The following is a 21,649-nucleotide window of genomic DNA, read 5'->3' as shown; positions in this document are numbered from 1 at the left end:
TGTTTTCACGTGAAGCAGCAGTTGGAAAAGAGGTCGGGTTAGCATCAGCAGTAACTTAAAACGGCTCTGACACGACTGTAGGAGAGTGAACAGTAAACAGCCAGGCTAATATAAGTTTGAATGCGGCCCAGGGGTGGCAGACTCCGCCACAAACCATGAATATAACCAGAAAGAGCGGTAATTACAGAGTGCAGTGCTGTTGCTGAAACCAACCAACCAAAGCGGTAGAAACGACGCAGTTTCATGGCTTGAATATTTTGAGGATTGTAACTTTAACCAAGGTCTTGCTCTCGGAAACCATTTTCAAAATAAGATATTATTCTTAAGCCATGGACATACGTCTAAAGTGGGGTGAATGCAACTATCCACCAGTTAGTGTAAAGTCGCTTGTCCTTGTGTTTGTAAGAAAACGTCTTTGTAAGAAAGCTTTAAGATTGAACATCACCGCCTCGCCTTCAGGAAGTGGGAGATAACCATCTGTGTTAGCGCACTTCAAGCATACTATTCGAGAATTTGTTTTGGCTCGAGCTCAGTTCAGGTTCATTCAGTGATTGCACAATTCCTCCGCCGTTCTCTGTTTAACTCCATTAAACAGTAACATGTTTTCACCTCCGCTGCAGCATTTTAACTGTTTTCAACTGGCCTTTCTGGACTTTAGCTCCAGATCGACCTTGTTAGTGAGGAGGAGTCCAAAATCTCTAAAGCAGTCTACTGCCGCCTCACACTCATCTGTGGTGTCCTGAGCTGAACAACATTCGGCGGGTTTTGACATCTTAAACACGGAGAACTCGGATCAGAGTGGTGATGGCGACCTTTGATGACCTCCTGGAGGAGGCTGGGAGTTTTGGCCGCTGTCAGAGGCGAGTCTTCGCCCTGCTCTGTTTGCTCTCCTTGCCTTTCGCGGGTGTGTACGTCGGCATCGTGTTCCAGGGTTTCACCCCGGATCACTGGTGCCGGGACCCTGCGGTGGCGGAGAGGAGGCAGGCGTGCGGCTGGAGCCTGGCAGACGGCCGCCGGCTGACGGTGCCGCTGGTCAACAGCTCCGGGGTGCTGCAGCAGAGCAGCTGCGAGCAGTACGACGTGGACTGGAACGCCACGGCGCTCACCTGCGACGCGCAAGACCTGAACCTGACTGAGGTTCCAGTTACCGCATGCAAGGTGAGATCTCTGAGGTTGATCTCAGTAGATGCTGTTGGCTCTGGAGTAGAATTCGTAGAAAGCTTTCAGGTGGTTTGGTCCTAATTTATGTTTTCTTGGGGACAGATCTCAGATACCCCCCCCCCCCCCCCCCCATTTAAACAAACAAACAAAATATGTCAATGAGTGGGATCTACAGGTACTGGTAGGCTGGTAGATCATGTTGCCATTGAACGGAGCCAGGCTAGCTGTTTCTCCTTGTTTTTGCTAAGCTAAGCTAAGCTAACCAGCTGCCGGCTACGGCTTTACCATCCGGGTAAGAGGGTTCATCAATCTTTCTCATCTAACCCCCCAACTCTTCCGCATTTCAAGGATTGGGTAACATTCATGAGTGTATTTCTAAGAGGATAAAGGGTTTAAAAAGACGGGATTTCTCCGCAGCAGCCTTTGGGATTCATATTGAAAGCGATCAAGTGCCTTGTAAGATTTTACCTGTGGCAAAGGAATGTCTCATGTATGTGTCTTTTTTTCCTTTCTTCAAAGTAATGTCCGCTCATGTGACCCTGAAGTCATATAAATATCTCTTCTTTTTTTTTTGTCAAGTATGTTTAATTGAAGAAGGATTTCAAGATGTAGAGCAAGAGAATACAACAGATAGCATCCAGTATGGATAAACACACACACACACACACACAAAGGAAACAAAAATACTATATAAAAAAAAAAGATTTCTTAAGGCACTTTGTATGAGACACACAAGGACATGAGGGAGACGGAGCTCTTACAACTCGTAACAACATTTTTTGCACATAAGTTAAGGTAATAACAAACATAATACACACACTATAAAAACAAATAAGACTAACATTCAGAAACGACACGTCTTTGGTTTCTGTCAGTGTGCCACTGTATACCTGCTGGATACCCAGATGAAAACCCATGACGGTCCTATACGGTAAGACAATCCGGTTCATTAACAGAAAGATCAAACTGAACCTGCTTCATATTCTACTCCTATAAAAACATAATAAATGATCTGTGCAAGGTTGAAAGGTGTCAATCTCATTTTACGAGTGGTGTTTCTTTTCAGCACAGCTTGTTAAGGAGAAAACGCATGAAAGAATACTGAAAAAAATACTCTTTAACAACCCACCCTCCCTCATAGAACATGACAATGAAAGGTTGCGATGGAAGTGTCGTGTAAATATCCTCTTGTTGCCATGTGGTGCTGGTGTGTGGTGACATACAGCACTTTACTGACCAGAGTCTGATCAGAAAGGGCCCCTTCTCTCTTTCTGTCTGTATTAAAATGCAAATGTTGTGTTCTTGTCTTCAAGAGTGGCTGGGAGTATCAGTATGAAGGCAGGAAGTCTTTTGTCACGGAGGTAGGTCAGTGCTCCTCTGCACTGCAACCAACGTAACACACGAAGACGCTGTGTATGTAGACGTGTAACCTTTTTTTTTTTCCGCCTTTGGCCTCAGTTCAACCTGGTGTGCTCGGACGGCTGGTTGGCGGACATGTACCAGTCCACTCTCAACGTGGGCTTCCTCGTTGGCAGCTTTGCTTTCGGTTACTTTGCTGACAGGTGAGGCGCTGAGCTTGACTTTGAGCTGCACCTGCTGTAAGTGACTGGCAGTCAGGTTGGCTGACAAGTTACTGGACCTCCGTCGCTTCCTGTCAACCCCTTCCCCCTCGCAGATTGAATCCTCGCCAGCTGTTGCTTCTCTTCCTTTCTGCAGGTTTGGCAGGAAGATCAGTTTCCTCACGTCCAACATACTGAACCTGATCTCGGGGATCGCGCTGGCTGTGGCTCCAAACTACATCTCCGTCCTGGTGTTCAGGACCGTCTTTGGCTTCGCGGTCAAAGGGGGCTGGATGGCCTCATACGTGCTGCGTAATGATGACTTTCCATGTTTACCGAAAATTGGTTTTCTTCGGAGGCGTCTCAACCAATACGTCTATTGTAACTTAACTGACCAGCGAAATGATTAACATGACCTGAAGTCTCTAGGCAGTGGCGGAGACCGTCTGAGGGGGCGCAGGCGAAATAAATAAATCTCCAAACCTGGTTAAGATTACAGCCATTTTATTATGTGACAGCCTATATGGCCCTGCATCACTTTTCTCCACTGAAAGGGCACGCTAGAAGGCACTTTATCATGGTGGACCCCCCCCCTTCCCCTTTAGCCCCTTTTGCAGAGATCTGTGTCCACTTGTTTTTTTTTTGTTTTTTTTTACAGTTTCCTGTCTTTCCATCAGTCACAGAGATTGTTGGAGTGGAGTACAGACGGACGGTGGGCATATTGTACCAGATGTTCTTCAGTGTCGGCATCCTCATCCTCCCGCCGCTCGCCTACTTCATCACCTCCTGGCGCTGGCTGCAGGTCGTCATCACTGCACCCTACATGCTCTTTCTGACTTACTACTGGTAAGAAACTTCACCTTCTTGTTTTCTGCTCTGTATCTGTTCGGTATCTGTTAGATTTTCCTGGTCACACTCTGAAGCACTGACAACCATGGAACGCCCACCATGCCTGGTGGCCTAGGGGTTAAGGTGGCACCAACCATGAACCACAATGTCCCCTGGCTTAACATCCGGCCAGGGGACCTTTGTTCCCCCATCTCTGTCTCCAGTCGTTCCCCGCTGTTTTTCTGCTGTATCATAGAATGCGCTAAGGTTAATGGGTTTCTTGGTATGTTTCGCGTCATGAAATAACATTCGACTAAGCTAGAGGACAAGCGCAGATCGTCCGTTCGCCCGTGGGTTGGTGCGAAACGGTCGCTGAGAAAATGTCCAGGTGGTTTTGTGTGACAGGTTTATCCCCGAGTCTCCGAGGTGGCTCATCTCACAGAACGATTCCCCAAAAGCTTTGGAGATCGTTGAAGCTATGGCCAAGGAGAACAAGAAGAAACTCTCCAGGAACTTTGAGGTGAACCGATTCTGCGCTTTACTTAACGTCTCAATCCCCCTGAAAGCAAACAACTACTGCTTTCCAGTATTTTGCGATCGACTGTATCATGGTTGCTTGTTTCAGACGCTGAGTGAGGGCGAGGGCGACTCCTCCTCCGCCTCTTTGCTGGACCTGATCAGAACTCCGAATATGAGGAAGCACACCGCCATCCTCATGTTCAACTGGTGAGACTCGCCTAAAATCACCAACCAGCCCCTAAATGTGGGAGGTATTGAATCTTCTCCTTTCCATCGCTGCAGGTTCACCAGTGCCGTGGTTTATCAAGGCCTCGTCATGCGGGTGGGGATAACAGGAGGAAATGTCTACGTCGACTTCCTCATCTCCGGCCTGGTGGAGTTCCCCGCTGCCTTCCTCATCCTCTTCACCATCGAGCGCGTCGGCCGGCGCGTTCCCTTCGCCTCCGCCAACATCGTAGCTGGAGCCTCCTGCTTCATCGCTGCCTTCATTCCCGACAGTGAGAAGAACATTTTTCTGTTCTTAAATCACGCCGGTTAGGCTTCCACTCGCAGCACCTTAAACCTGGAGTCCGTTTTTAAAACATAACTCAAAAGTAGACTCTTTATTTATTTCACTGACCCGAAAGAGCCTGATGTAAATTCATAAAAGTAAAAATATATGACTTCCTTAAACATGCTTGTTTTGGTTTGGGCGTCATTTGATCCAATATTATTGGATGACATTGAATTACTTGTTTGTGAGGGAAAAAAAGCTTCACTATTAAGAAAATGAATGGTAGTCTTCAAGACATGACGTCTCATTGTCATCGGTGCAAGAATTCATAATGAGAAAAAGACCCTCTTTATCGTTACAAATCTATTAAATGTTATCCGTATGCTCCAGCTCAGATGTTCCATCTAAGGAATAGGTACGTCTAAGCGTTTCTCTCTGTCCTTGCAGGCATGTTCTGGTTTAAGACGGTGGTGGCCTGCATCGGCCGGCTGGGTATCACCATGGCCTTTGAGATGGTGGTGTTCGTCAACACTGAGCTCTACCCGACGTTCGTCAGGTGAGCTCCAGCTGATCGCCTCTGAATGGCTCTAAAATATACCGTGTAATGGCAGAATCTTTAATGGTTAATGGCTGACCGGATACAGGAACCTGGGAGTGTCGGTTTGTTCCACTCTGTGCGACGTCGGGGGCATCGTGTCTCCCTTCCTGCTCTACAGGCTGGCTGCCATCTGGCTGGAGCTGCCGCTCATCGTCTTTGGTGGGTTTCTGACGTCATCGCGTTCAAGCTTTTTATCGTCCTGCGATGCCGCCGTTGTTGGGTTCGCTGCCGTGTGCCTTTACTTTGGGGTTATTACCACCAGGGTTTACTTCCACTGGACAAAGGGTGAATGTAGAGCATCTTAATAAAGTAAGAAATAAGGCACTCTTACCTGTTGCAGTTCTACACGTTGAGATAAAACCACTCCACCTTTGTTATAATGTTGACTAGAGTTTGTTAGTAGCGCTGCGATGCCCTTGTTTGGATGTCAGTGCTTTAAAATCGCCACGTTGCGTTTCATACAGGAGCGGTCGCGTTCGCGGCCGGAGGTTTGGTGCTGCTGCTGCCTGAAACCAGGGGGGTCCCTCTCCCCGAGACCATCGACGACATCGAGTTTCCCAACAGGTGAGAGCATCTCGCGACTCTCCCAAAAAGAATGTTGGAACGGAAGTCGTCAAGCGTTCAGATCTTTTACTCGAGCGTATAAAAAACGCTCCGTTACGAGTAAAAGTCCTGCTTTCAAAAAGTGAAACTAATGTGAGATAGTTTAGCGTTGGGATAGTCTCGCATACGGCAGTACATCATGTAACATCAACAACTGACATTAATGTATGATGTTATTTTCCTTCACTGGCCAAACATGTTTGTTGTAGTTGTCATTTGAATAAAGTCGCTGATTGGATTATACGTCATAGTTCATTTGCGACGTTTACCAATAAGTTTTAAGTAAGCGTGAGAAAGATGATGCGCTTGTGTCAGATGTAATGATTCTTAATTGACTAATAGAAGATCATTTTTGTTCCCAGGAAAAAGAAAGATGTCGTGGAGCACCAACAGGTGACGAAACCTTTAAAATCACACCCGACGGACGACAAGGAAACGACGGCTGTGTGACTCTCTTTGTGTGTGTGTGTGTGATACAATATATTGACCTCTGCTCACAACGAGGAAGTAAGTGTTCTGATACATTTTCCATAAAGCAAGACTTCCCCATGTCCTTCGTATTAAGTTTTATTTCTTTTTTCCCTTTTACATCCCAAAACCAAAGAATGCGGTCTGCTTATTGTGTTTTGCACCGCAGGAAACAAAACGCTTGCCGGCGTGAGATGATGCCAGGCCACAAACTTAATTAGTCACGTTGGAACAGAACACACAAGTTAAAGTTTCTTCCCCCCCCAAAAAAAAACAAACAAAAAAAAAAGCACAATAAACAGTCACTTCCTGCGACTGCTTTTGTTCCCGGGTGGATAGTTTTTAATTATTTTGGATGGTGGTCTCGATCCAGTCGATAAACTTGGAGACTCGAGCGTAGACGCCGGGTTTCATGGCATTGGCGCATCCCAGGCCCCATGAGGTCACGCCCTGCAGGATGTACCTGTTCTGGGAGTTACACACCAGGGGGCCGCCGCTGTCGCCCTGCGGGGGGGAGACAAACACACAAACACACAAGCAAAGCAGGAAGAAGGAAGAACAGTTTTAGGTCACTGTGCTACAAGGGACATAGATGTGGTTTGTCATTTCCTAATATTTTCCTCCTCAAGTTTTCTGGAAAGAACTCGTTTAGTGTTAATCGGAACATATGTAAAGTCATTAAAAGAACTGAACTGAACTCTCGCACTCCTATAACAACGTCGGACTCGCGAAAGTATCAAAATCGATGCGGAGATATAGCCTTTTTTTAAATTTCTTTTTATTCCATACATTCTTCCTCCTTGTGAAAACCTGGCGCCTACGTTACCCACAATGCATCTCAACCCGCCGACCATTCAGTCTGAGATTCAGAATTGTATTGTTATTTATTAGGCAAATAACAAACTGGAACAACTAAATAGTCCTTATTCACATATATTAACCAAAAATCTTAATATTCTGTACGACCTCCTTTGGCCCTGATAACAGCTTGCATTCTTTGCAACCACAAAACAAATGTTTCTGTTCAGGAATGCAAGTAAATAACTGTAATAATAATAATGTGCTTTACTATTTTGTTTCTGCTTTTTTGTAAAACAGTAAATTTGAGAATTCATGGATAACAACAATAATTATATTTGAGCATTAAAGATGTCATTTTGATTAAAGAGCTTGGCTTGCACATACTGGTGGATTAACCATTACAGAGACATCAAATATTTTGGTCATCAGCAATACTGTTCATTTAGGGCAGCGGGGGCAAACACCTTACACTGGGTGGGGGTCTAATACATTTGTTAAGCACTATATGTCGAATTATACGTTAGCCTGTAGACAATCATTCATCACTCCTGCATGTTGAGCTGATCTCTCCGGGTTCGATTAGCATTTCGTTGAAACGAACCGAAAGTTCACCGCTCGAACAATGTCTACATTTTCTCTAGAATGAGTACAAAATTAAGGATTTCTTTCCAGGAAGCTGAATTATCCTAAACGAAGGTGTTAGCGCTGTGGCTTTCCACATGGATCTACCGTGTTCCGTACCTGGCAGCTGTCGGTCCCTCCCTCGATGTTTCCAGCACACATCTCGTGGTCTTTGACTCTGCCGTTCAGGTAGGACGGGCGATTGCAGATCTTGTTCTCGATCACGGGGAAGCCGGCTTCCTTCAGGATGCCGTCGCCTCCCGTACCTGCAACACACCTCCCCGCAGTTAGCCGCCCCATCCTCCTCTTCCTCATCTTTCACCCATGATCATCACCATTACCATCATCATCATCATCACAGGGTTCCCCTCAGTGCGGGGAATTTTGGGGGAGGAAGACTGGGCTGCGGTCTTCCTAACCCTTCTCCACCCATTTCAAGAACTGCTTTTTATATTCAGAGGTTTATGATCTACGTGGAGTAGGGAATTGTGAATACTCACGTTTGTCACGGACGGCTCAGGCTTATTTTCCTCGGTTAAGACTTGTGGAGACGTCCTTATCTAATATAATTTAATGTGTATGAAAATTTTATAGTGTTTTCTGCCTTCGTCTCCGTCATTAGTCATTTATTCTTTGCGCTCCAGGCCAGAACACAAGAATCTGAATCGTACATCTTTTTGTGGTAATAATTAACCACCATCGATAAAAAAACATGGAAGAAATAGTGAGACACCGACAGCCAGTCTGCTCTTATATGTTGTCACCTGTTTGATAGATAAATAACAGAAACTATGCAAGAGTCATTAAACTCGTCACAGTGCAGTTTCGTCTCTAGTACAGTCGTGGCATAACAGTATAACATATTTACATGATTTACATGATTTACATGGAAATATAGTGCGGTGTAAAGAGTATAGTACAGCAGTATAGCCTGTCTATGTCTATGGTTTTAAAGGGATGAAGATGAATGTGTTTAACAACTTGTTCTACACATTCAGAATATTAGATCCAGTGAGTTATAAGCTATTATACTGCAACTTATTTCATGGTACACTATCTGATTTTTTTCTGTATATCACCCAGTGCGCTTTGGAAAATTTGAAACTTGCACTTGAGTTTCAGAATATTTAGTACATCTTGAATAAATTTTTTTTTTTTTTTTAAAAAGCAACAAATGTGATAAAATGTGGTCATTTTGGCTCATGGAGAGGAACTTATTAACAAAATACCTTCCCTAACCCTGAGCTCTAACAGCACAGGTCCTCACTCCTTCAAATGTCCTCACTCTCACAAACTGGTCCTCACATTGATAGCAGTACAACAGCACACACACACACACACACACGGCGTACTGTACCTTGAGTTTCACCCCATCCAGTGACGTAACACTCGGTTCCACTGGGAACAGTGTAGTCCGTCTCTGGCAGACAAGCTGGCAGGACTTTGTCATTTATTAATGCAGGGCTGAAAACACACACACACACACACACACACACACACACACTGTTACCACTGTGGCCAAGTAGTAAGCTAGTTAGCCAGACATGCTAATGATTACAGCTTATGTTAGAGCCGACAAACACGTTACTGTTTAATGCGTTCAAGTCTTTGCTGAGCTACGATTGGACAATGGCTGTTAGGGGGCGGGGCACTGCTGTTTCTGCAGTAGCAACAGGTGTGGAGGAAGTACTCTGATGTTCTACTTAGGTTAACTGTTACGATACTACAGTGTAGAAATACTGTGTTACAAGAAAAAAAAAAAAGTCCTGCAAATTTGACTTAGTTGTGAAAATGAGCTTCAGACTTTACTTAAAGTACCAAAAGTAAAAGTACTCATCATGTAGCACGGCTCATTGCACAATGGCCTGTATTACATCATTGGTTTATAATATTGATGCATTAACATGTACATCACGTTAATGCTGCAGCTTACTTTAGATACTTGTGGGTTGCTTGTGAATACATGAAAGTGCAATATTTGCCTTTGGATTATAGTGGAGTAGAAGTACAAAGTAGCAGAAAGTACCGCACTTGAGTAAATATACTTTCCGTCGCTTCCCACCACCTAGTAGCGATAGTGAGTAAAGGACGGATAGTTATGATTAGTGGCAGCGGTGGTAGTCCAGTGCTCACCTCTGCAGTTTGAGCAGAGCGATGTCGGCCCTGTTGGGTCCCAGAACCAGTTTGTCCAGGTACCTTTCTTGTTTCGACTGCTCGTTGGCCCTCTCTGTGTGGACTCCCAGGAGCACCTTGTAGGCTGAGGGCCGTTTGGACCTACGGTACACAACACATTAATAAACGCACACACACACACACACACTCGTGTTGCCACGGGATTTGATATTTGAGATGTTTGCTGAACGCTCTCTCTGACCTCTCCAGGCAGTGCGCGGCAGTCAGCACCCACTGTGGGTGAATCAGAGTTCCTCCACAGAAATGAATTCCCATGCTGGTGGAAAGAGACGGACGGAGACGTGTCAAAGGGGGACAGAATAAATGGCCAACAATATGACCCTTTTTTCCATGATATTTTCAGTTTTGACATTAACAGACATTAATATTTACAATAAGAAAATACATAAAATAAGCAAACAATCCATGTAGAAATACTATATAGAAATATATTTTCTATTTAAAGGCAGTAGCGTAACGTATGGTGTTTCCACCATTACACAGGCATATTTACTGAAGTCGAGATTTCAGTAAATACAGTTGAATGGTGTTTGTTCACCCAACTAAAGAACCGTTGAAGAAAAACACATTCCTCCTTTTAGCAAAAGTAATTTGAAAATAATTGTGGAAAAATGCTGACAGTTTGACAGTATTTTCTTTTTTTCCACTGGGTTTTGTCATTTTGGCCCATGATCCTAAATAATAAAAAAATAAAAAAAGAGGGTCATGCTCGGTGAAACTTGGGTTTTATTTTGCAGCGTGAAATCTATTGTGGTCTCTCAACATCTGAATAACTCGCTCGCGTTGTCAGAATAATAACCCAGTGTGTGTGTTGTAGTCGCGTACGTCCAGGTCACAGAGGTACTGTTCCTGTACAAACTCTTCGAACCATCTGGATGAAAAAACATTCCATTCTCTGCACGATTGAAAAAGACTGTTAATATGTTTCCCAACTTGTGACTGTTTTCAAACATCGCCGTTTTAATTGTCTTTTAGGAAAACTGATGGTTACCTCTGTGACCCGAACTGGGGCTTATTTGCCTTAATACAAAAAAACCCCCAAAACCTAATACCACTTTAACCTTTTATCATATTTTGCAAATGTTCCTTGGAATCATATTTCAGTATTGTTCTACTCACTTGGTCCGGAGGCTGATTTGCCAGGGCCATGAGTGAGGTTTAGACACGCAGCCTCCCACGATGCGACCAAAACAGCGCTTTGGTTTGGTGACTGGCGTCCCGCACTTCAGTCCGACTAAAAAGCAAGTTCGCAGTCATGAATTCTCACAAGAGAAGTAAAGCACAAATCTGTTTGGTGTCAGCTGACAAGACTGAACGTTTGCGGCCTTGCAAGCAGCCCGTGAGGCTGGAGGTGAGGGTTTATCCTCCACACGGTGGCCAGTTTAGCTGATGAAAACGGACTCAGGTTTGACAACGTAGAGCTGAGTCTTAAGTTGTAGTTTCAAGGCTCTGGTGTACTTAAGAATCAGCTGGGCTTGGAGCTGAATAGCTAATGTTCAGTTCAGTATATAAACTGATGTAGTTCCGTGATTCTTGGAATTTTGGGTTGTGTCCGCATGGTTGAATGCACTTATTGTAGGTCGCTAAATAAATGTAATGTAATGTTATGGATCGCGGCTGCAAGGCCTGTCCTTTTCTTCATGATTGGCAACCAGGGTATTTGACGTACGTGATGGCCTGTTAGTAGCCGGTGCGGCCATAAGCCTTGGCGGTAATTAGATCCCCTAAATCAAACAACAAATTAGTTTACCAGTGCTGCCTGTACTGTGACAGAAGGCCAAGAAAACCAGCAGCAAACAATCAAAATAGTCGATTCATTTTCTGATCATCGACTCATCAAAAAGTCCTCGAGCTCTATGGTGCATTACAACGTCCTAACAACTATATACGTAACTAACTAACTACGTATATTAACCTGCAAACATTTAGCATAGAAGGTTTAGCATGTTATAGCATGAAATCTTTTAGCGTTTCAGAACGCTAACATTAGCATGGTGACATGCGATCGGTTAGGATGGGAAAATGCTAACATTTAGCCGTTGGTGATTCGCACGCTAACATTGGCGTCCATCTCAAGGTACAGCTGCTGTTGACAAGAATTTGATCATTTGTTTTAGGGGCACAAGTGAACATTTTAGCCCTGTTGGTGGCAACAGATGACAAGTCAGTGTGTTGACCAAAGTCACTGGGATTCATCCTCTGGGGATCATGACTGATTGTACCAAATTTAACACCAATCCAGCCTATATTTTTTGAGATATTTCACTCTGGACACATTTCTACCGATGGACTGATATTGCTGTCCCTCGAACCATGCAGACGCAGGTAGACTCTAAGTCTACTAGTCTACTAAAGCGACGCTAAAAATGTCAGTAATTAACTGTAATTCCCAACGTACCACAGTCAGGGATCTGACAGTAGTCCCATTTCTTGTTCCTGTCAGTAGTGTAGCACCACGGCCCGTTCACATCGCCGTCTGGGTTTCTGCAGCTCTGACAGTGCACACAGGGAGAGAATCAATGACCCAGAAACGATGCAATGATTTACCAGATTTTAATCACTCCGAAAGTCTGCAACTGAAAACGCTTCATACAAGAACATACACACACTTACATTGCCATCCAGACCCTTGGTGGGGTGAGTTTCTGGGGTGAAGCTGTTGTGTTGGTGAGGGCTCTGGGCACTCCAGGCCTGGCAGGTCACACCCAGAATGGTGATGGAGGTTGGACCCCGGTATGTGTCTCCATTTCCAACCTTACAGTCTAACACAGCAACCGAGAGAAACAAGAAGGCGAATAAAGGTTGAAACAAACTGACCAACAAGCTCAAAATCTGACAACCACACTTAAGAAGAAGAAGTTTAATAACTGACCTTTCTCCGCTGGGGTCTCGGTGGGCGTGGAGGGGGCCTGGGGATTTGAAGGTTTGGTGGGTGGAGCTCCTGAAGGAATAGTGGGGCATTTCTCCAAGTTGCAGTACTCCCAGCGGACTCTGGGGTCTGTAGTGTAACACCAGGGAGCTCGGTCCCCATCGGGGTTCCTGCACAGATTCCTCCTGAGGTCCCTGTTGAAAGAGAAGACCTGGAACCTCAGGACAGCAGGCTCATACAGGAAAGGAACTAATGATCACTGTTGGCTTGTTTCTGTTATTAATATAGCAAATACCACCAGGGGGCAGGATTTACCTCTGACTTTGAAGTAGCTGTAACTAGTGGAGAAGTGGAGGTTGTCTCACCAGATGTACTGTGATGGCCGGCTCGCTTTGACTCCACAATGAATTTTTAAATTGTTTAAATTTATTTTTTTTATTTGTTCTTTTACTCATGTGCCATGTTGTTATCCAGACTCAATCATGTCAACTTCGACATAAAGGAAAAGGCTGGTAATATCATATATTATTTGCGGTTGTCAACAAACCCCATGAAAAGACCAGAATCAACAATGTCCTAATCCGTCTCTCGAAACTTTGCGACTTCCTGTCTGTCCGTTGGTTCCTACTGCACATCTTTCAAAACAGCTTGGTTTTGGTCATTTCATGGGATTTTGCTGACAGGAAGAAAAACATAGAATCTAACCTGGTTTATCCTTGAACACATATATTGGATTTGAATCCTAGATAGTCGGCCGAGGACCAAACCTGAACCAGGTACATGGCATAATATGGACGGCAGATTTTTAGAAAGGGCTATTGGGCTATTTGGTCTGTGAATCACTCTCAAGTCAGCAGGACTGGATGTTTTCAAACCATCATAAGCTTAATTATGCTTTTATTCTGATTGACCGCTAGGATATATTCTACTGTGTTGAGTAGTAAAGGAACAAGGTTGCTGTTACATTTAGCATTATAACTATTTGCAGTGTGAACTCTGGTTCACGAATTCGATACTAATTCACTGTGCCTAAAATGTTCAGGCAGAACTGCCACATGTGCAGAGACTGTGAGTCCAGATGAGTCACCTCGTGGCAACATGGTACAACTCCTGCCACTTAGCCACTTAGCATCTTAGCAGGCCATCCAGGTCATCCAGGGGGTAGAGTCAATATTACATTTACTTTGTGAAAAATGTATTGGTTGCCATTAAAATGTCCTGTCAGAGTAAAAAAAAAAAAAAGAAAGTATAATCTGCATTTTTAAGTATATAATGTATTAGTAGACATTGTTAGATGCTCACGCTGTGGGGAAGTTCTGTGGAGTTTTTTTGTGGCTGTGAGGAGTCATGGAGCTCCAGCCTTGGCATCTTTTCCCACTTATGGTCTCCGATGTTATGCCACGGTAACTCGAGCCGTTCCCCTCGTAGCAGTCCTCCTCCTCCGGGGGGATCACCGCCTCATCTGCAGCAAGAGACCGGAAATCAGGCCGATCCACGGACGCATTTTCAGACGCAGGCAGACATTTTCTATAAAGTTCTATACTATAAGCCGCTATTTCAAACTCGTGGCCCGGCCGCTGTGTCTTCCTCCGTCACCACCGCCATCGTCAACACCATTGCAATGCGGTAAGAAATCAAGTTTGCATTTACTCATTTCATTCAACTAATCATTGCTTTGCCTGGCACTCTGGCCTTCCTTTGCAAACTTGCTCTCCCCTCAAAGTACAGCGCATGATTCAATTACAGAACTGCAAATGAGCAGGTATGTAAATCACGTGGACATCGTCACTGTTCACCACCGCTTCACCTGGCCCGGCTCCATCCCCGCAGCTCGGCACTTTGCAGTACTCCCAGCGAGTCTCAGATTCCGTGGTGTAACACCAGGGCATCCTCTCGTTGTCGGGGTTGCGGCAGTAGTTGTTGTCCAGGCCTCTGACAAAACAACAAAGATGAATACAGGCAAACCCAACAATAAAGGCAACATGCTTGGAATCATGCTTTGTTTTATTTCTTGGGTTTTTTTTTGTTTTGTTTACACGACCTGCCAAATCAGACCTGACCAATGCCGTATGGTGCATTTGTTATTTAGTTTGTCTGCGATCAGTTTACCGCCAACCAAGCTAGCCGTACTAGCTGTGTGAGCTAAATTACAAACAATTCCAAGTAACCGCCGACTCCTTTTCCTGTTGGTCTACTCTTTTTACTTCTACTCTTGCGGCCTCTACTGTATGCGTGTGTTTACTAGATGGATGACTTACTTACTGTACACTTTCATTGGTTATATTTCATTTCTTCCTGTGATGCGATTTGATAGCGAATCTTTTTGTTTTTTTGAATTCACATTCCTTGTTACGATACAGATTCTCACAACTCTCGATAATGTTATGCTCATCTTTTTTGAATTCGTCGTCCAGTACTGACACAAGAACCACATTAGCATTCATTCTTGTATTGCACTGGTCATCTGATGATTTGGGTCCTTTTAGCTGATTCGGGTCCTGGCTCTTTGGCAGCCAGATGTTCTACTTTTATTCACCGGTCGCTAACTTTGTCTGTCTGCCGCTTGGTGCTAGTTAGTTTACAGTGGAAAAAGGAGCTGATACAAGCGCCGAGACTGAACCGTGCAGTCAATTTAAATGGGAATGTAATTTGTCAAATGAATAGGTCCCTTTCTCAGGAAAAAAACCCCCAAAACATTCCTCTGTTTTTCAGCAGCTCTTACTTGCAGGGGTAGTTGTCCGGCGTACGGTTGTGTTTGTGCGGCGTCTGAGACGACCAGCTCTGGCACGTTTTGCCAGTCTCTGTCACAGCGATGGTGCCCCGGTACGCTCCGCCTTCACCGGTGGCACAGGTCACCTCCGGGACGATGGTGGGAGGCTCGGATGCTGAGCACAGGAGGAGGACACGGGTTGGCCGCAGAACTCATAGTAAGCGGCAGCAGTGTTTTTAGGTAGTTTCAGTGAGACTTTAAAGCAAAAATGTAAAAATGCTGATGACTAAATAGTTGCTTCATGTGGTATTTTCTTTTGTTCCTCAGGTTGCCTGCAGCGGGAAGGGGTTAAACATCTTGCTCAAGGGGTACATCAGCAGGTATGATGACATGAGGGACTGAAGTCACACCTTTGGTTAAAGGGTGAGTGTGCATATTTTCTACAGTCATTAAAAGTGGCAATTACACGAGCCATATTGCTTGTAAATGCATTTAGTGGTTACATTTTCTCATAATTCTGCACCTGCGCACCCACGACTACAATTTCTACAAATGTACTCTTGTCTGTGATTAAAATCATTCTGATCCTGACTCTCAGCGATGGAAGCTTGGGCAGGTATAAGTTTCAGTGTTACAATGGAGGAATAGGGCCGAAGTAAAAGAGAGATTAAAATAGGAGGACTTACTGCAGCGGGGGATGGAGCAGAACTCCCATCGTTTGGTCGGACTGGTGGTGAAGCACCACGGTCGGGGGTCTCCATCTGGGTTTCTGCAGTAGTTCTCCTCAAGATACTTCTCTGGAAGACTAGAGAAAGCATAAATGGACAGATAAAGTAAATCTTTAGGATAAAAAAAAAAGCTTTTGTGTGTTTTATTTCCTGAATGCATTTGTTAGATATCCTGCTTGTGGTTGATTGTTTAGGTTAATCTACTGTTTTGTGGTCTTACGCGCTGGGGATGTAGCCGTGGTTGTTAGGTTTCTGGGAGTCCCAGCGTTGGCAGGTGAAGCCATTTTCCGTAGTGGAGATTTTCCCTCTGTAGTCCTCCCCACTGCAGTGGATGCAGTCCTCTGTAAAGGACCAAGCACAGACGCATCACACCACCTCTCTGCTGTATTGGCCTGCCTGTCCAGTTTCTTTGTGTGCACAGCACAATGCTAACACGTTTAGCAGGTATAATGTCTATCATGTTCACATCTTTGTTTAGCGCGTTAGCACGCTAACATTTGCTAATTAGCACTAAACAGCTCGTGGGAGAAGTTTGTCTTCAACGTGCGCTTAACATTGTGAAACGTTTCAGTTCAATGTTGACTTATTATTTCAACCCAAACCATGATCTTTTCCTAAACCTAACAAAACCCAACCTAAGGTTTAATTCCCTCCCATGGGAATTAAACCTGCAGCTCCTCGATGAAAGTCCACCACAACCTTCTCCATCGTAGACTTTGTTGCTGTCAATTCAATTCAATTCAATTTTATTTATATAGCGCCAAATCACAACAAAGTCATCTCATGACAGAGACAGAGAGATAGACATAGAGACACAGATAGACAGACAGAGAGACAGACAGACAGACAGATAGGTAGGCAAAGATGTATGGCAGCACTAACAGTAGAAATAGCTGTAATATTAGCTGAGATTAATAATAGGAGCTTTAATAGTGACAGAACTACGACTAAACATAATAACTGTAGTGATGAGAGTCAGGCAGGCCCATGTCACCCAGCTGTCACCTGACTTCTTGCGTGCTTTCTGGCAGAAAGGCTTCCTAAAGACTTCTTCTGGCAGAAAGCCTTGAAGGCAAACTTCTCCCACGCGCCACTAAACACAAAGCACAGCTGAGGCTGATGGGACATATCATTGGCTTTGCAGGCATTTGGTCGTAAACCAGAGTATAGGTCAAGTTTAAATTTTGACCTGATGGTGGCGCTACATGAAAAGTCACCAAAGCTGACCAACATTCTGACACTGCTGTACAGACGTACAGAGCTAGCATGGTGAAAATAAGAGGAGAGATCTGCTTTTATCCTCCTGGGACTTTTAGGAAAAAGTTGTGTAAAAGCTTTGCACACTATATTTTTTTGTTCTGTTGTGGAGGACACATTTTACACTATAATTCATAATTATTCATCAATTGCACTCAAATTAGATGGTGGACGGTGAAATGGTTGGCAATCAGGAGAATAGGGAGTGATTTATGACACAGCGGTAGTTTGTATTCGTGCCTTGGCATCACTGATATCACAAACAAACACACGCAAGTACATCATTTTTACCAGTGCAGCTGAGTACTTCGCAGTGTTCCCAGCGGGTGTTGGGGTCAGTGGTGTAACACCAGGGTCCCCCGCCGTCTCCATCAGGGTTTCTGCAGAAGTTGGACTCCAGGTCTGCTAGGGGATGGCTCTGCGGTGTCATGCTGCAGCAGACACATCGAGAAAAATGGCATGAAATGACATAAAAGGATAGGATGTGATATGTTCAATGAAATGATATTAAGCGAGTACATACTTGGGTCTGTGTGGGAATTTTGCGTCCCATCTCTGACATGTCTTTCCGGTTTTTGTTTTAGTCTTTGTTCCCCTGTAATCTGTCCCTATTCCATTTACACACTCCAGGAGGTATCCTAGACAAGACAAAAGAAACGTCAATATACACCAAAGGGCCCAATCAGCATTGCATGTTTGATCGTGCGATAAATCAGCCTGCTATTTAGGTGGAAGTCTTTTTGAGTGAATCATCTGATCCCGCTGAAGTGATGTTTCACCCCCGAAACGTGAGTCACAGTAGTCCAAACATCACTGATCATGTAACACAAGCTAAACATTAACCACAACGTGACGAAGGTTAAAATGGAGCCCTCTTGTAGACATTCACTGGAGACAAAGAAAGGACACCGTAACAAAATAATAATAAGAGATTTCCGGCTACTTATATAACTCATAATGAAGACAAAAGGACTTGCCACTTTTTTCATATAAAGCTGTGCTGCTTCGGCGCATGATAGGCTCTGTTTTAGAGTTTGCTGCTGCTGTCCAACAGTCTTGGTCCTTTTCAATATATATGAAAGACCTGTGAAAACACAGCAGGTGTCGGGGTTGGGATGCTGAGCCTTAAATGTAAAAGTTCAATTGTAATGTAGATGTAAATGGCGGCGTTTAAAAGGGTGAACTTCACCTGCATGTGAAGGATATTTCAGCGTCACATTTGGCGGCGCATTCAGCCACATTGTTCACTGAGTACATTCTTCTGTTCAGCGCGAGGATCCATGCTCCTTCAGTTTTGGCGTAGCCGTCCACGTCAGTACCACTAACTGAAATAACAACAGAGACAAAAACATTCACCACGTGAGTGAACGCCGTCCAAGATCACAACTGGGTTCGGGTTTTTTGGTTTTTACGTGCGAGGAAAAACTGCAGTAAATGTTTTCAAGTAAACAATAATAGAAAAAAAGTGGAAAGACTAATGTGTAAAATAAAGGATGACTTGTAAGAAGGAAAATCATTCCCTCAACATACATTTCCAAATATTAAGTAAATAAAGTAATCCAGCATAATGAGAGGGGAAATAATAAAGTAAAAATAATAAATAGCAAAGTAACCATAGTTCTCGAGCTGGAGAGATACACAGGACATTCATCATTTTAGAATGAAATAAAGGGTTAAAAAAAAAGAGAAGGAAAAACTTTCAATCCACAAATGGGTATACACACTGTACATACACATAAACATACATATGTTTACGGTTTCCAAAGGGAAGAGATAATAAAATGTTAATGCTGCTTTATCTGCTGTTCTGACTTAATCAGCCTGAATCAACTGTGAATCTGTGTTTTTGTGTGTGAAAAGATTCAGTGAAACACGTTTCGTGCTGATGGCTGTCGAAACCAGCACAGAAGAGGGAAATGTTTAAGTAGAGACGAAGGAGACAATTGGAAGTTATGTTGTTGGTCTGACTTAAAAATAATAAAATAATAGAGTTTGATGCACAAAACAGAATCTCTGTGCATGAATTAGTCTAGCATAGAAAATAAGGGTAAAAACAACATTAAGTTCATTTCAAGCAAATGGCTTAAAGGAATAGTTATGTATGTAATATGAAGCTAGCCAGCAGCAGGTTAGCTTAGCTTAGCATGAAAACTGGAAGCAGGATGAAACAGTTAGCCTGGCTCTTTCTACCAGCACCTCTGAAGCTCACACATTGTATCTCATTTGTTTAATCAATATAAAACGCGAAGTGCAACTGGCTAGCTGTTTCCCACCTTGCTTCCCTTCTTCATGCTAAGCTAAGCTAACGATCTCCTAGCTTCAGACATCTTCTTTAACTCCTCTTCTGCACATTTCACAAAACGTCTAAATAATCCCTCAAGATTTGATATCAAGCCTCACAGGTTCTTCTGTCAATTTAAAAGGTGGCTCAAGTGGACCAACAGAACAATGTCAAACTTGCTTTCATAAAGCTGCAAAATGTTTTTTGCCTTCTGACACAGAGGTTAAACACACCAGGCCACAAGCCTGAGCTTCATAAGTAGGCAAAATTGTGTATCATCTGCATAACAATGAATGATAAATCATATTTCCTCATTCTAGAGTCAAGGGAGAACACAAAAAAAGAATAGGACCTAAGATTGAACCCTGTGGTACACCACACATGATATTTTTGTAGAGTCTGGTCTCAACTTGTTAACTGCAGCAACATTGACCCGGACCTAGTCATGCAGGTGGTCTAACACAGGAGTTGGATGACCAAATAAAACCCATGTCACAAAATATCCTTTTAATTTCTTTATATCTTAGGATAGATGGATCAAGGATTCATTTTTTTAAGGATCATTTCATTTATTGCATGTTTAAAACTGAGAAAACCGCAATCTTGAGAGCTGTTGACAATTGAAAGGATATGTGAGAAAATACACTACTATATGTAGGAACCACATCAAATGAACAAGTGGAGCGTTCAGGCTGATAACTGATTATGTCTGTAAGTGAAATTTGGCCCACACAGTCGAGCGCAACACAGAGTTTATCCGGTTTATTTGAATTAGATGAGCCACTGTTGGCCAGTTGGTATTTAGCATTGTGATTAGTTCTCAATTTCCATTTAATTCCATTTAAGCTAAACTACATTTATCTGAAAACATCATGAGGAAAAATCGAATTCATTGTGATATTGTTGGTCATAGTAGTTGAGTAGAGTATTTGATGTGACCTGTTGAAATCCGGTTTCAACCCTAGACTGTCAGGCATTTAATGTGATTTCTGAGATGCCGGATTTTATGAAAAAATTTACGTTTTACTTTTTAAACTAGATTATTATTATCCGTCTGTCTCTGCTTCCCATTGCCTGGTCCTCTAAAACGATGCAAAGTAGACACAGTTAGCGTATGAACACATCAAAGTGAACAAAATCGGTTTTATTTGCGTCCAGACTTGTCTCCTGGCTCGATTGTGTGATGGAAATAGCGTTGAAAGAACACGTTTAATCAACTTGGACAGGGTAGTCCTGATGAGGTACTCTCACAGCGAAGCAAAGTATTGTCTGTTTAACGTCTTAATATTTCATGGCAGTTATATAATTGTAGAGCTATTCATGAGTAGCATTGAATTATGTCTTACCAGTGCAGATCAGAACTCCCAGGAGGAAAGCTAGTTTGTACAGGTCCATGGTGAGGCCCTTATACTAGCAGCTCATAGTCGACTAACTCACAGAGGTACGTCGGAGTATATTACTGGGCTCCTTTTAGCATGTTGGGGAGACAAATAGGACATCGTTAGTCAATCATTGGCCGGACAAGGACGCCAAAAGAGCAAGAGGTCAAAAACCTTGTTTATGGGAGATTTTGGAACACTAAATGTTGCGTTGCAATATCACAGAATTTCTGCTGTCTGTTATCGAATGTTTTCGAAAAGCACCGTGTTCTGTTTGATTCTTACCTCGTTCCAGTTGTGAAAAAACCATCAGCTGGAGAGCAGGGAGTTGAGCTGGGAGGCTTGTTGTCCCTGTTGAGATGCACCCACCGGCTTCTTGAGCCATTCTGTCGCTTTCCTGCAGCTACAAGAGATTTAGCAGACTGCCCGTGAGCTCTGACCTCTTTTGATATCATGTGACCTTTTGTTTCTCATCAACATGCCGATTCTTTCTCTTCAACACTTCACTGGAATTTGTGTCCACCCCGAAGCACTCCGGCACGTCCTGTGTGCCGCTAACGTCTTAGCAAGTGGTTGCACGT

The 21,649-nt window shown here is 43.7% G+C and overlaps 2 protein-coding genes across 2 annotated transcripts; one reads left to right on the top strand and one right to left on the bottom strand.

Moving 5' to 3' along the window:
- The first annotated feature begins 804 nt into the window (after nucleotides 1-804).
- LOC139302110 (solute carrier family 22 member 2-like) lies at nucleotides 805-6,254 on the top strand. The gene is made up of 12 exons (XM_070925699.1): nucleotides 805-1,158; nucleotides 2,475-2,522; nucleotides 2,620-2,723; nucleotides 2,878-3,032; nucleotides 3,398-3,566; nucleotides 3,954-4,068; nucleotides 4,174-4,274; nucleotides 4,350-4,564; nucleotides 5,008-5,116; nucleotides 5,205-5,317; nucleotides 5,623-5,722; nucleotides 6,124-6,254. The coding sequence occupies exons 1-12, from the start codon at nucleotides 805-807 to the stop codon at nucleotides 6,209-6,211; spliced, it is 1,671 nt and encodes a 556-aa protein (XP_070781800.1). The 3' UTR covers nucleotides 6,212-6,254.
- A 317-nt stretch (nucleotides 6,255-6,571) lies between these two features.
- Nucleotides 6,572-21,087, bottom strand: plg (plasminogen). Its single transcript, XM_070925962.1, has 19 exons — nucleotides 21,036-21,087; nucleotides 18,598-18,733; nucleotides 18,386-18,492; nucleotides 17,932-18,046; nucleotides 17,700-17,839; nucleotides 16,372-16,492; nucleotides 16,110-16,228; nucleotides 15,436-15,598; nucleotides 14,521-14,645; nucleotides 14,016-14,175; nucleotides 12,717-12,907; nucleotides 12,458-12,606; nucleotides 12,243-12,336; nucleotides 10,964-11,078; nucleotides 10,026-10,100; nucleotides 9,785-9,925; nucleotides 9,009-9,115; nucleotides 7,772-7,917; nucleotides 6,572-6,733 (listed from the first exon to the last, which is right to left on the bottom strand). Exons 1-19 carry the CDS (start codon nucleotides 21,082-21,084, stop codon nucleotides 6,572-6,574), a joined length of 2,415 nt encoding a protein of 804 aa, XP_070782063.1. The 5' UTR covers nucleotides 21,085-21,087.
- Nucleotides 21,088-21,649: the final 562 nt, after the last annotated feature.

Source organism: Enoplosus armatus, chromosome 19 (assembly GCF_043641665.1).
Source record: "Enoplosus armatus isolate fEnoArm2 chromosome 19, fEnoArm2.hap1, whole genome shotgun sequence".
Taxonomy (NCBI): Eukaryota; Metazoa; Chordata; class Actinopteri; order Centrarchiformes; family Enoplosidae; genus Enoplosus; species Enoplosus armatus.
The sequence above is the reverse complement of the archived record's forward strand: the minus strand, read 5'-3'. Positions and strand labels throughout refer to the sequence as shown.